The 13,847-nt window shown below is 34.6% G+C and overlaps 1 protein-coding gene across 1 annotated transcript; it reads right to left on the bottom strand.

Annotated features, from left to right (window-relative positions):
* Nucleotides 1–2,574: 2,574 nt before the first annotated feature.
* On the bottom strand, nt 2,575–5,749 carry LOC117790436. The gene is made up of 2 exons (XM_034629889.1): nt 4,970–5,749; nt 2,575–3,939 (listed from the first exon to the last, which is right to left on the bottom strand). Exon 2 carries the CDS (start codon nt 3,929–3,931, stop codon nt 2,714–2,716), a length of 1,218 nt encoding a protein of 405 aa, XP_034485780.1. The 5' UTR covers nt 3,932–3,939; nt 4,970–5,749; the 3' UTR covers nt 2,575–2,713.
* Between the last annotated feature and the right edge of the window lie 8,098 nt (nt 5,750–13,847).

The raw sequence follows: 13,847 nt of genomic DNA, 5'->3' as shown, positions 1-13,847 counted from the left end.
CGGCGGAAATGCGACGTTGTCGTTGTCGTCGTCGTCGTCGCCGTTGCGATTAAACTTTCTGCATTAAAAATTGGTAGGGCCAACTAACGTGGCTACACTGAAAAAAAGACCAACTTCTAAAATCTAGAACATTGATCTTAAATATTTTGTTCTTAAAATAAGATTATTTTAAGACCAAATTACTAAAAGTAAGATTATTAATCTAAAAAATCTTAAAATCTTAATATAAGAATAAAAATCTTAAATTGTTAGGAAAGTAACAAGGCGGCGGTTCGAATCCCATTCGTAACAAATTAAAATAACATTTATAAAATTACTAAAACACTAAAACATAATAAAATGTAAATTAATCGAAATTTACAAATAAAAAAAATTATAAATATAAAAAATAGTTTTTATTTATTTAATTTTTTGATTTTAATTTTAAGAACATTTATTCTAAAAATAAGAACTTGGTCTTATTTAAAATGTTCTTAATATCAAGATGCGTGCTCTTAATTTAAGAATTTTCTCGACGCATTTTTTAGACCAAAAATCGTAGTTTTGAGACCAAACTCTTGATTTTAGAACATATTTTTTATCAGTGTACAACTCGCTTGTGGCATTGGTTTGAGGCGCCTCGCGGATGCTGCGGCTGCTTTTTACCAAATCTAATTGCAAATTTTATGTAACGCCCACTCGACTCGGGGGCATGCACCATGTGGCAGCCACTGTTTTCATCCTCCACTTGCCCAGAGCTTCCTGTTTTGGTTCGCAGTAAATCATGAAATGTATTTGGCAACGAAAATGCTAAAATGACAGACTGAGAAGGACAAAAAAATTGGTCAAACAATTTGCAAAATGTTGTTGTGTTTGTGAGCTGAGCTTTGAGTGACCGCTGCCACGCCTCCTGCCCACTTGCGCCCCCAAGGCATTAATTTAGATGTTGTTTATAATTTGGTTTTGTTGGCCAAACTCATTGACAAAGCCTCAAAGAACGCCGAGTCTCCGTTGAGAAATTTTGTTTGTGATTTCATTAAATCTAATTGAAACTTTTGTCTCTGTCGCTGTCGCTGCCTCTGTCGCTGTCTCTGTCGCTGTCGCTGCCTCTGTCTCTGTCGCTGCCTCGAGTCAATCTTGCAATTTGAGAGTCCCAACGAAGCTGGACCCACAAATGATTTTTCAGCCAGAGCTGAGCTGAGAGAAAGAACAACAGCAACAGACATGGCAACCAATTGGCTGACATTTTCTCAAATCTGGCAAAAACTTGATACAAGGCTCTTTTGGGCCGAAACGGACAGAACCGCTCCGGAAGTGGGAGTAGCTGCATTCCCAGTTATCCGGCTGAGCTACTCCTCCACTCCGAACGCACTTTAATTTCGAGCTCAAGGCAAAAGAGTACTGAGAGAAAGTTTAAAGCACTTTTGCCACAATTATCCAAACGTTGCCACGAAAATAAGCACTGAAAGTGCGACTGTTGCGTGGCAGGTAAAGCGCAAGTAGCAATTAGGCTACCAATTAAGTAAGCCCCTTCAGCCACAACCAAACTTGACGAAAGTGCACCTCATCCAGTTTGTTCTAGCATGGGATTTATTTGGAGTGTACAGAAACAGCGAAAGTATTTTTTAAAAAAATGTAATATATTAATATGACTTAAATTTTGACTTGTAAAGTTACCAAGTTAAATGTTTGACCAAATTCAAACCTGCATAACTTTCTTAAATCTTAACCGATTTTCAAGCGGAATGTCATTTTAGTCATGATTTGGCCTCTAAATGCATTCTACATTCGAATTTTATTAATTTTGAAAGAAAAAAAATTTTACCTCTGTATCTCGGTTCTGATTTCTATGCTTAGGGTCCCCCCTTTGGAATATTGAAATTTTAAAATTTTAAATCTCAAGTTTTCACTTTTAATCAACTTATTATATCGTAATTAGTATAAAACAACACTTTAAATTTGTTTCTGACATCTTTCATTTTTCTGTAAAAAATCATGTAAAATTGTACAAAAATTTTGACTTGTAAAGTTGCTAAGTTGAAGGTTTGACCAACTTCAAACCTGCATAACTTTTTTAAATCTTAACCGATTTTTAAGCGGAATGTCATTTTAGTCATGATTTGGCCTCTAAATTTATTCTGCATTAATATTTAATTTAACTAAAAAAAAAAATATTTTACCCTCTAGATATTGGTTTTGATTTTTAAGCATAGGGTCCCCCCTTTGATATTTTGAAAATTGAAAATTTTAAATCTCATGTTTTCACTTTTAATCAACTTCTTTTATCAAAATTAGTATAAAACAACACTTTAAATTTGTTTCTGACATCTTTCATTTTTCTGTAAAAAATCATGGAAAATGGTACAAAAATTTTGACTTGTAAAGTTGATAAGTTAAAGGTTTTGACCAACTTCAAACCTGCATAACTTTTTTAAATCTTAACCGATTTTCAAGCGGAATTTCATTTTAATCATGGTTTGGCCTCTTAATTCATTTTGTATTCAAATTTTGTTCATTTAGAATATTTTTTTAAAATAGGACTTTGACTAAGTTTTGGCGCAGATAATTATATAATAAATTTGGAAGACACTGAAATACATTTTTCCTATCTTAAATAGTCACTTCTCTTTTTATTTAGAAATATATGGATCAAATAACTGTATAAAGTTTTGAGCGATGGCGCCTTTGATTCGAATGCCTTGAAAAGCTGGAACTCTCCAACAACGTCATTAAGTCAATTCTTTATTTTCTTTAATATTCTGGAGGACATCTTGAGGAATGAGCGCGACTTGGGTTGAATGGGAGGCGGTTGGGTCTTGATTCGTTGTGATCCTAAATGGGCTGCAGGATCAGTGTCCAAAAGGGAAGAGTTGCTGACACTGGGCGTAGTCGAATTACAGATGGCAGATCGGGATGTATTGGGATGGATTGAGGATGTCGCAATCGACTCCACATCCGAGGTCTCAGTATCCGTGTTGGGTGTAATGGTTACCACGTACGCGTAGGATTCCTTATTTTCCAGCTTATATTTCTGCTGCTGCTCCAGCGGCAGCTGCAACAGCAGATCGCCAATTTTATTAATAATCTTGGGCAACTCAATTGTCCTGGATGCATGCAAACTCGGCACTCTGCTGACCTTTTTGGAGTCCGTAACTAGAGTATAGGACTTGTTTTGAAATAAACAAGTCGTGCTGTTTGTTGGTCTTGGTGTGACGCCTCTCATCAGCGAACATTGCGATGATGGATGCGATCTATTGGCCATGCTCATGATTTTGGAGCTGCCTATGGAGCAGCGTGAAGATGATGTTAAGAGCTGATCATCCCGCTTCACATCAAATGTGCCTTGTCGCAATAGTCTGGGTTGTTTCGTTGTCGAGTCCTTTTTAGCTCGGATTGACAAGTTCCTGTCAGTCTCCTCTTGACTTTTACGCAGTTGCTCCAACTGTGAACGGATTTCCTCCAGTCTTGGCTTATTCTGCAACAGATTCTCAACACTGGAAGTGTGTGCAATGGGTGTCACTGCTCCAGCTCTCTCCCAGACATCTCCCACGGTCAGCTCGGCAATGCAAAGTTGCTTGAGATCCTCCTGAAAGTCCAGTTCAGCCTGTGCTTCCATTTCCACAGCCGTTGTGGCCTCAACTCTTATCGATGGCTTCATATATTTGAGCAAGGGCAGCACACAGCACTGCCTCTGGATCCACTTCATGCGTCTCTTCTCGCACTTGGACAACGCCAGGTGGAGCTGCTGACGACTCTTTGTACTCATACCGTCGACCAGTACAAAGGGCGCATTTCCGCTCTCACTCTGCGCATTCTCCTCAATGCCAGGCAGTCGAGTGGAGCCAGCTTGAGATGTATTATTATTACTGGTCTTGGATTTGCTCAGATTCTTGGGCTTGGATCCCCTTGGGGACAAAGTCGAGGCGTCAATACGATTTTTCCTATTGCTCATTGTGACAGCTGACAGATAGAGAGAGAGAGAGAGAGACAGAGAGAGAGAGAGAGAAAAAAAATTAAAGTATATTTTATTTTATTTTTTTCCTTTGGCAGCTATATGATATAGTTTATAGATTTCAAATTAATTTGTTCAGGATCCTAAACAGCACTAAGTTCATATTTTGTGAGACTCGTTGGTTTATCTCACTAAATAAAATTTATTCATACTAAAGTTTAATTTTCGATCGATACTTATTACGGCAGCTAAATGTTATAATAGACCGATTTCAATTAATTTTGGTCGGACCATAGCAAATGCATAATAGGAGAGATTACTAGAGAAAAAATAAAAAAATATATATTATTTTCATACTTAGTACAGATTTTGAATCGATCCTTTGTATGAAGCCTATATGGTATAGTAAATCGATCAAACCAGTTTCTATATATGTACTTTCCGCATTTAATAGATTGATATGATGCTAAGGTTCATGAAGATTTGAGAGATTAGTTTCTAAAATCATACATTTTTATTTTCCTTTATCTTGAAAAATACAGAAAGATGCCTTTTTAATAAATTCTATAGTTTTATAAACAGAATGTTTTTTCTATTTATGAAAATATCATAATATAAGTTCGCTATAATTATTAGAGCAATAATTTCTTAGCATTCTTAATAAATTGGATAGTTTTATAATCAGAATGTTTTTTCTATTTATGAAAATATTATAATATAAGTTATAATTATTAGAGCAATAAAATCTTATTGTTAAGATAATTCCTAACCAAGAGTTTTTGTTACAAATAAATTAAACGCTTCGCGAGGGAATATACATATGTGTAGGAGGATGGGAAAAGGATTAATCGATTTCCTCTTTGGCTGTCTGCTAAATGCAAATCAAATTCGACACACATGACGAATCGTTTATGGCTTCTAAGTCAGCTGTCATTTAGTTGGCGTATTTGATTTGCATTTAATTGCTACCGGAAATGATTTGACACGTGTCTAGACTCTAGACGTATTCATCCTGGGGGGGAGAATGGCGTATCTCACCTGTTAAATCCTTTGAAAGTACTCCGACAGAAATCAAATTGAAAGGGATATAAAACTTTGTCCACGCGAAGGAGCAGAAAAAAAAAGATAACTAAGAAGTGATGAAAATGAAGAAGTAGAAATTGTGCTTAAAGTCCTCCTTGAATGTCCTTTGGGCACTGCGCGCACTTGTGGCTTCTGTTGTTGTTGTTGCTGCTGCTGTTGTGGTTCGTCTTTTTTCGGTTGGCACTGTACTGGCTGGAAAGAAAACTTTATTTTGTTCTTGCTCTGATAAAAACTTAAATGTTGCTGCTGTTGCCGCTGGCTGTCCGCCAGGTTTGTTTCCCTGTTTGGTTAGTTGATATCCCCAAAAGGTTAACAATTTCAGCTGCTGGTTTCTTTTTTTTCCTATTTTTTTTGCTTTTTTTATTTTGGCTTAAATTTGGAATTGGGTTTTTGGGTTGGATTTTCGCTTTGAGTTCCGTTCAGATCAGTTTATTTTAGTTTAGTTCAGTTCAGTTTAGTTTAGTTGTTTCCGTTATTTTATATAGAAGAATTTTGTGCTTTGCCAAATGAAACCACAACGTTAGAAGCGCCCCATCAAAACACGCACACACACATACTCGTGACACACACACACGCACACACACAGTCTTTCGCTTATATATGTGTGTGTGTCTCTCTCTGTGGTTCTTTGTGTGTTTTATTTGATTTCTTTTATTTGCTGACTGCTACATTAGGAAAAGCGTGCTCAGTTGAATTTAGCCAAGTAAAAAATCAAAAAGAATACCTATCACAACAAATATTTATATGTATATGTATATGTATGTATATATATACCGAATATACTATACTATGCTCCATAAGTTCATAAAACGACAAATTTCAATTGACAAAATTCTCAAAGTACTCAGAAAAATATATCAAATTAATATAAATGCTGTTCGACTGTGAGATACCCTCTTAAAATATTCCAACAAGTTTTTCTAATCATAAATTTTTTTTCCGTTTAAAATAATATGAGAACATAAAAATTGACATTTTTTACATTTTTTTAAAAATTAGTTGTAAGCTTTTCTTTTCGACTTATGAGCTGAATAAGTCTCAAAAATCATTTTGTTCTTGTAGAAAAACAAAGATATATACAGAGTTGTTTGTGAATGATCTATCTCTTTTATTAACAAAAACAGAGCTTACCTTCTCAGTCATTTTCAATAAGTACAGGGTATACAAAGAGAGCACTTTGTTGCACACTTTGATCTAGGCTTACCCATTTTCCTGGTATATATGCTGGCCAAAACATCAACTTCGAAACCCTCGTATTGTTCTTGATGTTGTTATGGGGGAATGCAAACAGAATTCTTTACCATTATTTTCAGTCTGAACTTCATCTCAGTCCCGCAACATCTGTTATACCACAGTGTTTAAAAAATGACCTCACTTAGTGACATTTTTCCGACAGGTATTGTTTACTTAAATCTCGTTTAAAGTCGAGTCCTCTTAACCAAATTAAATCGTACATTTCTCTTTGTTTTTAACTCTCTTAAAATGCTTACGATATTTGAAAGTTGTGCAACATGTGCTCTTTGTGCTAAAAAAAAAAGCTCCGCAGTTGAGTTTAGTTCATAGTCCTGTCAGGCCGAGAAGAGCCGAGCACGAGCAGGACACGAAGCTGTTGCCGATTGCCACAGTTTGTTACTGGCTAGGCAAATTGTGCCCATGCCAAAAACCGTTCAGTCGAATTCGTTTGGGTCTGTGGCACGGACGTCACAGCGGCAGTGAATGTGGCAACAAATGTTGGTAAAGCAATTCGAGCGGTTAACGATATCAAGTGAATAACATTCGTAAGTTCAATTCGAATCGAATCGTGTGTGTGTGTGTGCAACTGTTTATTGTAGCAGTGGTCAGAGTCAGGTGTGAAAGTTATTAGTATCAAATTGTTTTCAAAGTGCGCGGGCAATTAAAGTTTCAGACTCTGAGCACATTTGACGGTTGACGGTTGACGCCTGACGCCTGACGCCTGATGGATGCCTGATGGCTGATTGGCCTTCATGCTGCAAGTTCCACTGTATGTGGCACGTTGCAAGTGGCAAGTTGCAAGTCAGAGCGTAAATTGCATGTCGCGGTTGTTACATGACACAAAACACGCACACACACAAATCATGAGTGAGAGTGCACAAAATGCCAAGAGGTGTTAAATATGCAAATAACCAAACTCACTGCCCATTGTGGAATTAAACCATAACAATAAGGACAATAACAATCAGAGCAACAACCAAAAACAGGCAAGTATTCCACAGACAACCAAAGGATTATAGTCTACACATAATTACAATCAATGAACTATAAATATAGCTATCTCTGATTGGAAGTTGACTTGAAAAAGCAATTTTTAAATGTCTTTTTTTTATCTAATTAAATAAAGTATTTTTATAGTAAATTAATATTTTAATTGTTATTTAATGAACATAAAATGATTTTATTTTCAATACTGATTATACAAATTTAAAAATAGTTCTATATCAATTTTTGAGCACGCAGCTTACCGCGAGCAAAACGAGCAGGGGGTCAGGTCGCCTTGTTATTATTTGGTTATGCATTTTTATAAATCATTTTTATATTTTTCAAATAATTATATTTACAACTACTCACAAAGTTTCCCCCCTTTTATTTAAAATTTCTATTTACCCCTATTTCACCCCTATTATTATATCCTGTAAACATTATTATCTTTTGTCCTTCACCTAAAACAATGTGTATATGTTCCTTATCAATAATATATGCTAAATCGATATAAATGATGACAATGATAAATGATGAAACGTGGTTTCGATCCGACTTTTTACTGCAGGATGTAGGAATATTTGTAAAATCCGGTCCGAATAGGATAACCATATCGTGTAGCTGTTGTAGAAAAGATCTGTCCAAAATCCAAGCCAAACTTTTCGAAAATTTTGTCTCTTGTCTCTCTCTCATATGCTCCATAAAACTCAGCACTTAAAAACCATGTATACTATTTTACAGACCACAGGGTTTGCAAATCGGCAAAAATATTTCATAGAACTGTCGATCAAAAATTAATTTTTTGTATAAATATGTTTTATATTTTTCTGCTTCTGTTTATTTAAAATTTCTGAGTCCAATGAGAACCAAGATTAACAGTGCCAAGTATTTCATCTTCAGGTTAGTGTTAATTGCAACTGAACCCAAACCACATAACGGACTTCTGATATAGGGGCGTTTATCGACGTTTATCGAGACAAGCAGATCACAAAAGCATAAAAATATATATACATGATTTTTTTCAGAACTAATCAGACAAATCATTTCAAAATTTCTATACATATGTATACATTATTCTGTAATATGCTTAAGTTTGTAATTAAGGTCAAATTATAATAAGCCAAGCAATAACTTTACAATTAATGTGCAATAAGTTTTCAAATGAAGTAGAAAAATAAACCTGACTTATTTAATTGCTTTTGTGGTTTTATAAAAAGATTTAGTTGTTTATTTTAGTGATTTTACTTAAAGTGATAACATTCGCAGGCAGAAAAGCAACTTTAATTATGGCAAGTGCAGACTATAGCTGAAAGCGAAATGGAAAGCCAAGTTGAAATATGAACTGACATCAAGTGGAATTTTGCAAATAATTTTTGTTTGTTTTTTTTTGGTTTTTTAATATCTATAGTAATAGTATATCTGAGATTCTTAAATTCATTCAGATATTTTTTCCATGTCACTGAAGCGAACTAAAGAGTTGAGTATATATTTTCAGTTCTGTAAAAGATAGGTATGGTATCATAAGAGCAGCTTATCAGCAAAGAGTATATCGTAAAGTAAAACAATAGCAGAAGGAAGTGACAAAAAGAGTGGTGGGAGTGGGAGAGGGGCAGAAAGGGAGAGAGAGAGAGGGAGATGGCTAGAACATTGCCCCCAGGCAATTAACAAACATTTTTACAAACCCGCAACCCTTAACTCCCAGGAGTCAACTAGGGGTGGACAGAACAGGCTATGGGGACAAACAATGCATATTGAACGAGTTGTAAGAGTAGTAGGCAAATTATTAGGTACATTCTCTCCGAAAGTGGTGTCCCCTTGCCCCGTTCCCCCCTTCCCTGGAGGGCAAACAATGGCCGATAGATGGCCGGCAGCAGAAAGTCAAACAGTTAAGCGCTTCGTCATAAATTCAATTAAAATTCAATCGAAAATATATGCAAATTAAACAATGGCATAAATCATGGGGCTGTGCTTCCCATAACTGTCTGTCTATGTGTGTGTGTGTGTGTGTGTGTGTGTGTGTATATTATAAACAATGCCGCAGTGTCTGTCCTTAAATTGTATACATGTATTCGGTATTTATCGATTGCTACACACTGTCAAACAAATTATTACAACAAAGCTTTGCTACGCTTTTCATTTTCCCCGTTTCTATTCAGTTTATTATGTTGATTATTATTATAAATATTCAAGTTTCTGCTGTTCTCTTTCAATAGAGTTGACATCACTTTGCGCGAAACTTTAATATTTGTTCACACTTTCCTTCTTTTGCTTTTACCGAAACTTTTCAAATTATGTGTCACCCTTTTTTGCCTTGAAAGGATTCGCTTATTTTTTTTTATATTATTTTATTTTCTATCTATTTTTGTTGCCATCCTTTGGCGGCTTGCAAAAGTTTTTATCGCTCCAAATTATGCGGACATGCGGCTGCCTCATATGATTTGAGCCTTGCCAGAAAGTTTTGCCACAAAATTATTATCGTAAGAAAAGGCGAAACCTTATGAAGTAGGTTCGTTTCTACTAGCCCCTAAGGCGACTCAATTTAAGCCTGAAATGTCAAAGCGAAGGGTTAAGTATGACGTCAGAAAATAAATTTAAAAATAATATTGCCAGCTGCTAAAAATAAATATAGAAATGGAAATATATTTTATTTTGTTACTATTATTTTGAATACATTTTTGTTATTCTAAATAAAATTACTATATGTATTTCGTGAATTTAAAGAACCAATTTAATTGATAAATATTTATTTAATCATTTAGGCTTCCTACACGTTATTTCACTTTAGTACATTAAAGGAAACTTCCTTTTGATTGTGCGCTTAATTTCCGGCTTAGACAATTTTCCGTTGCTCTGCAAGGGCGACAATTGTGTTTTCCATATCGTTTCTTTTGTCTTTCATTAAATATGAAAATGTCACGTCAGCTGTAAAGCTTTCCCATTGGGAGGAAATGAATGAAGCCACAAGTGGAATGTGGAATGTGGTGTGTGGAGTGTGGAACGTGGATGGATTGCTTTTAATTTACGAAAACAAATGTGCGTTTTATATGCGCCTAAGTTATATGCTTATGTGCTTATGTAAAAATAATAATATCAAGTAAAATAATCGCCGATATTACTCATACGCACAGTATGCTGAAATGTCATCGTTTAAAAGGTGCCAGCTTGTTTATTTTACAACTTTTTTCGTTGCTTTTCATAACCAACAAATCTTCCGAATAACAGTTAATTTTCTGGCTTCACGTGACAACGACGCTTCTTCTTCCCTCTCTCTCTTTCTTTCTCTCTCTGTCTTCCTTTCAAATTCGTCCTTGTTACCTTGACTTCGACGGTGGCTTTGGCTTTGACTGTGTGCTAAAATATGCCTGCGGTTGTCATGGCACCTGGGAAGCATGAAGCAGCCGCAAAATGTTGACATTGCAATGCCAGAATATGCTTCTTTCTCTGTGTGTGTAAGGGTGTGTGTGTGGGTGAGTGGGTGTGTGTGAGTTGGTGTGAATGTGTTGTCCTTTGAGTGTGTCTGATGTGCTGAAGAAACTATTTATAGACACTGTCAATACGTTTATTTTAAGACCTGTTCTCTTTGCCTCAAATCTCCTTTATGTTGTTGTGAAATATTTTGTGGCATTTTTATGCGGCTTTTAATATCAAATTATTATTTTAGTATAAATATATTGTTGCAGAAATGATTTTTATTAAGCTGATAACATTTTTTGACATTGATTAAATTATAATATATTTAAAGTTACATAAATTGTTGGGAATATTAATTTTGTTAAAATTGTTTACTTGATTTCAGTAAATGACAGTTAATTATTTCTTTTTTAGATCATTAAAATATAAATGAAAATTTTACTTTAGTTAATACGACAGCTATTAGCCACATTTATGTATTAATAGAGATTAAACGTAATTATTATAAAGTATACAAAATGAGCGGTTTATGTTTTATTATATTTTAATAATATTATAGTATATCATTGTCAGATTCATTTAAATTACAAAATAATTATTACCTATATTAAATAAATAAATTTAGGCACATAAATTATTTTAAATTAAATTTAATGGCAATATATTATTTGTATATATAATTATTGCTAAGATAATTTTTGTTTGATCTGATATCATTTTGATGCTCAACTTGAAGTCGTATTATCTGTTATTTTCATGCGTAAAACCAACAGAGTATCTTGTTTACCATAAAAAACTGTGAGAAGTTACACGGCTGGCTGACTAAATAGGGATGATTGTAACGCCTGTTTTTCATCACACTCACACACAAAAAAATGCGAGCAGGTTGTGGCATTCAACGTGCTTCTGCCCCAAACGTAACTTTGTCGAGTTGATTTTTTGTCGTTGTCGTTGTCGTTGCTTTTGTTGTTGCCCCTCTCTGGTTTTGCGATTTGTTGTGGCTTTCTTTTTGTTGCTGTTGTTGTTGTTGTTCTCGAGCTTCTGCCTTGTGCTCATTTATTTTTTATGTGTCTTGCACCTGAGAAAACAGCACAGAAACACACAAAGAGCAGGAAAAACTCATATGACGACGCTGGCATTAAAAATTGAAGTTTTTTTCTTGTCAATGAATGTCGTTGTTGTTCTTAAGTATATATACCAAATAATATAATATATTTGGCCAGGTCTTTTCATTTTGACGTTGATTTAATTTTTGTATATATGCCTTTTTTAAATTTTGAGCTCTTCTGCCAGCGAGCACTTAAATGAAATGAAAAACTATTAAATTTTAAATAGGCAAACATAATAAACAGGTAAATGAGTTTGGGGCTGTTTGCTCTCTATCCACGTGCAATCATAATATATTTATAATGGTTAGTTTAGGCTTAGCTAATTTTCTCTCTCTCTCTCTCTCTCTGAAAAAGGCAATAAACACTCTGCCTTTTCCTCTTTTTTATTTTTTATTTAATATTCTCATAAACTGGTTTTATTTTCCAAGCGTGATATTTATCAACTGAAACGAAACTAAAAATGTGCACATACTTGTATGCACATTCATGTTTATTTCCGTCGCTGCTGTGACACTCATTTCACACACTCACACACACTCACACTGAGTGTTTGTTTCTTTTATGAGTTTTGCCACTCAATTCAAAGAACGTTATGGTTCACAGTTCTCAGAATTCTCAACTATAAAATGAAATATACCCTAAAAAATATGTAGGTTTTTATTCGCATTTGTTTGAATTTGCACTGTCAATAAAATTTCGATAGGCAATCAAATATTTTACACACTGCGGACTTATTTCCAACAGCTGCTCTCCAATTGCCATGAATTTTTCATGGAAAACCTTTCAGTTTTGGATGCCGAAACTTGAAAAAATACAAATATTAGCATATGAATTCAATAAAAGATAGCACTCAATCAAGAATACCCGCTAATGGTCAATTGATATTTCTATTCTGAGTCTAACATTCATTCAAATAACATTAAGCCATTGCAACGTACTAAATATTGAAACTAGGAAGTTATATGGTAACGTATTTAATTGATTCAAAATTAATTGCTTCTCAGAAATAAGGTACTGTAAAATAACACTGCCTTTTGCTAACTATCAAACATTTTTACACTGATAATTCCAGGCATTAAAACCGTTTTGAATAATTAATGTGAATAATGTAAATAAATGATTGACATATTTTTGACAAGGATAATATTATTCCTATACCTTTTACCAATTAAAAATAGAATGAGGTATATATAAAAAATAGAAATAGTCCGTTTTAATGGAATTTCAATAAAATAAATGTTGTTAAATTTTAAAGCATTTTTTTAAATTACTTTTAAATGTAAATCTACAAGAAATGGAGGCAGCAAACTTAATAAATATACTTATATTAAATGTTAGCATATTTCGTAATCGAGCACGCTTGCTTTTTATTAGATTATATTATATTTGGTTACACCGTGCGTATACGTAATAATCAATAACTACTTATTTATGCACAGACCCTCTTCATATCATATACTCGTAGTTACAAAATGTATTTTAACATATACGACAGCTGACAGTTTAATATTTTTTGGGGGCGCTGTAATCTCTTTAATTGGGCTTTGAGTGCTAATGTAAAATTTATTTTTAAATTGGATTATGTGTCAAACATTTTGACTTGTGCCAGCAGCAATTTTGCCGTTGCAGCGCGCTGAATTTTAATGTGGTTTTTGGGCAATGCCACAGCCGCTGGTGCAACAGTGGATGCAGAGGCAAGTGGCAGTGGCAAGTGGCAAGTTCAAACAACACTCACGCTCTATTGCTTGCTGTAATGCACACACATAAACATGTGTGTGTGTGTCTGCGTAAGTGTGTCAATTTGTTAATTTTGATGTGGGTCCCCAGACGTATGTCAAGTCAAAAATCAATAATATTTATATATATACACTGAAAAAAAGACCAAGTTCTAAAATCAACAACATTCATCTTAAATATTTTGTTCTTAAAATAAGATAATTTCAAGACCAAATTACTAAAATTAAGATTATTAATCTAAACAAGGGGGCTCCGCCCCCTGCTCGCTTCGCTCGCCTACCCCCGGCTCGCTTCGCTCGCGGTGAGGTGCGGCTACAGTCGAGCACGCTCGACAGTAGGATACCCTGAGCCCATGTACT

This window comes from Drosophila innubila (assembly GCF_004354385.1).
Source record: "Drosophila innubila isolate TH190305 chromosome 3R unlocalized genomic scaffold, UK_Dinn_1.0 2_E_3R, whole genome shotgun sequence".
Classification (NCBI taxonomy): domain Eukaryota; kingdom Metazoa; phylum Arthropoda; class Insecta; order Diptera; family Drosophilidae; genus Drosophila; species Drosophila innubila.
Note: the sequence above shows the minus strand (reverse complement) of the source record. Positions and strands in the feature narration are given on the sequence as shown.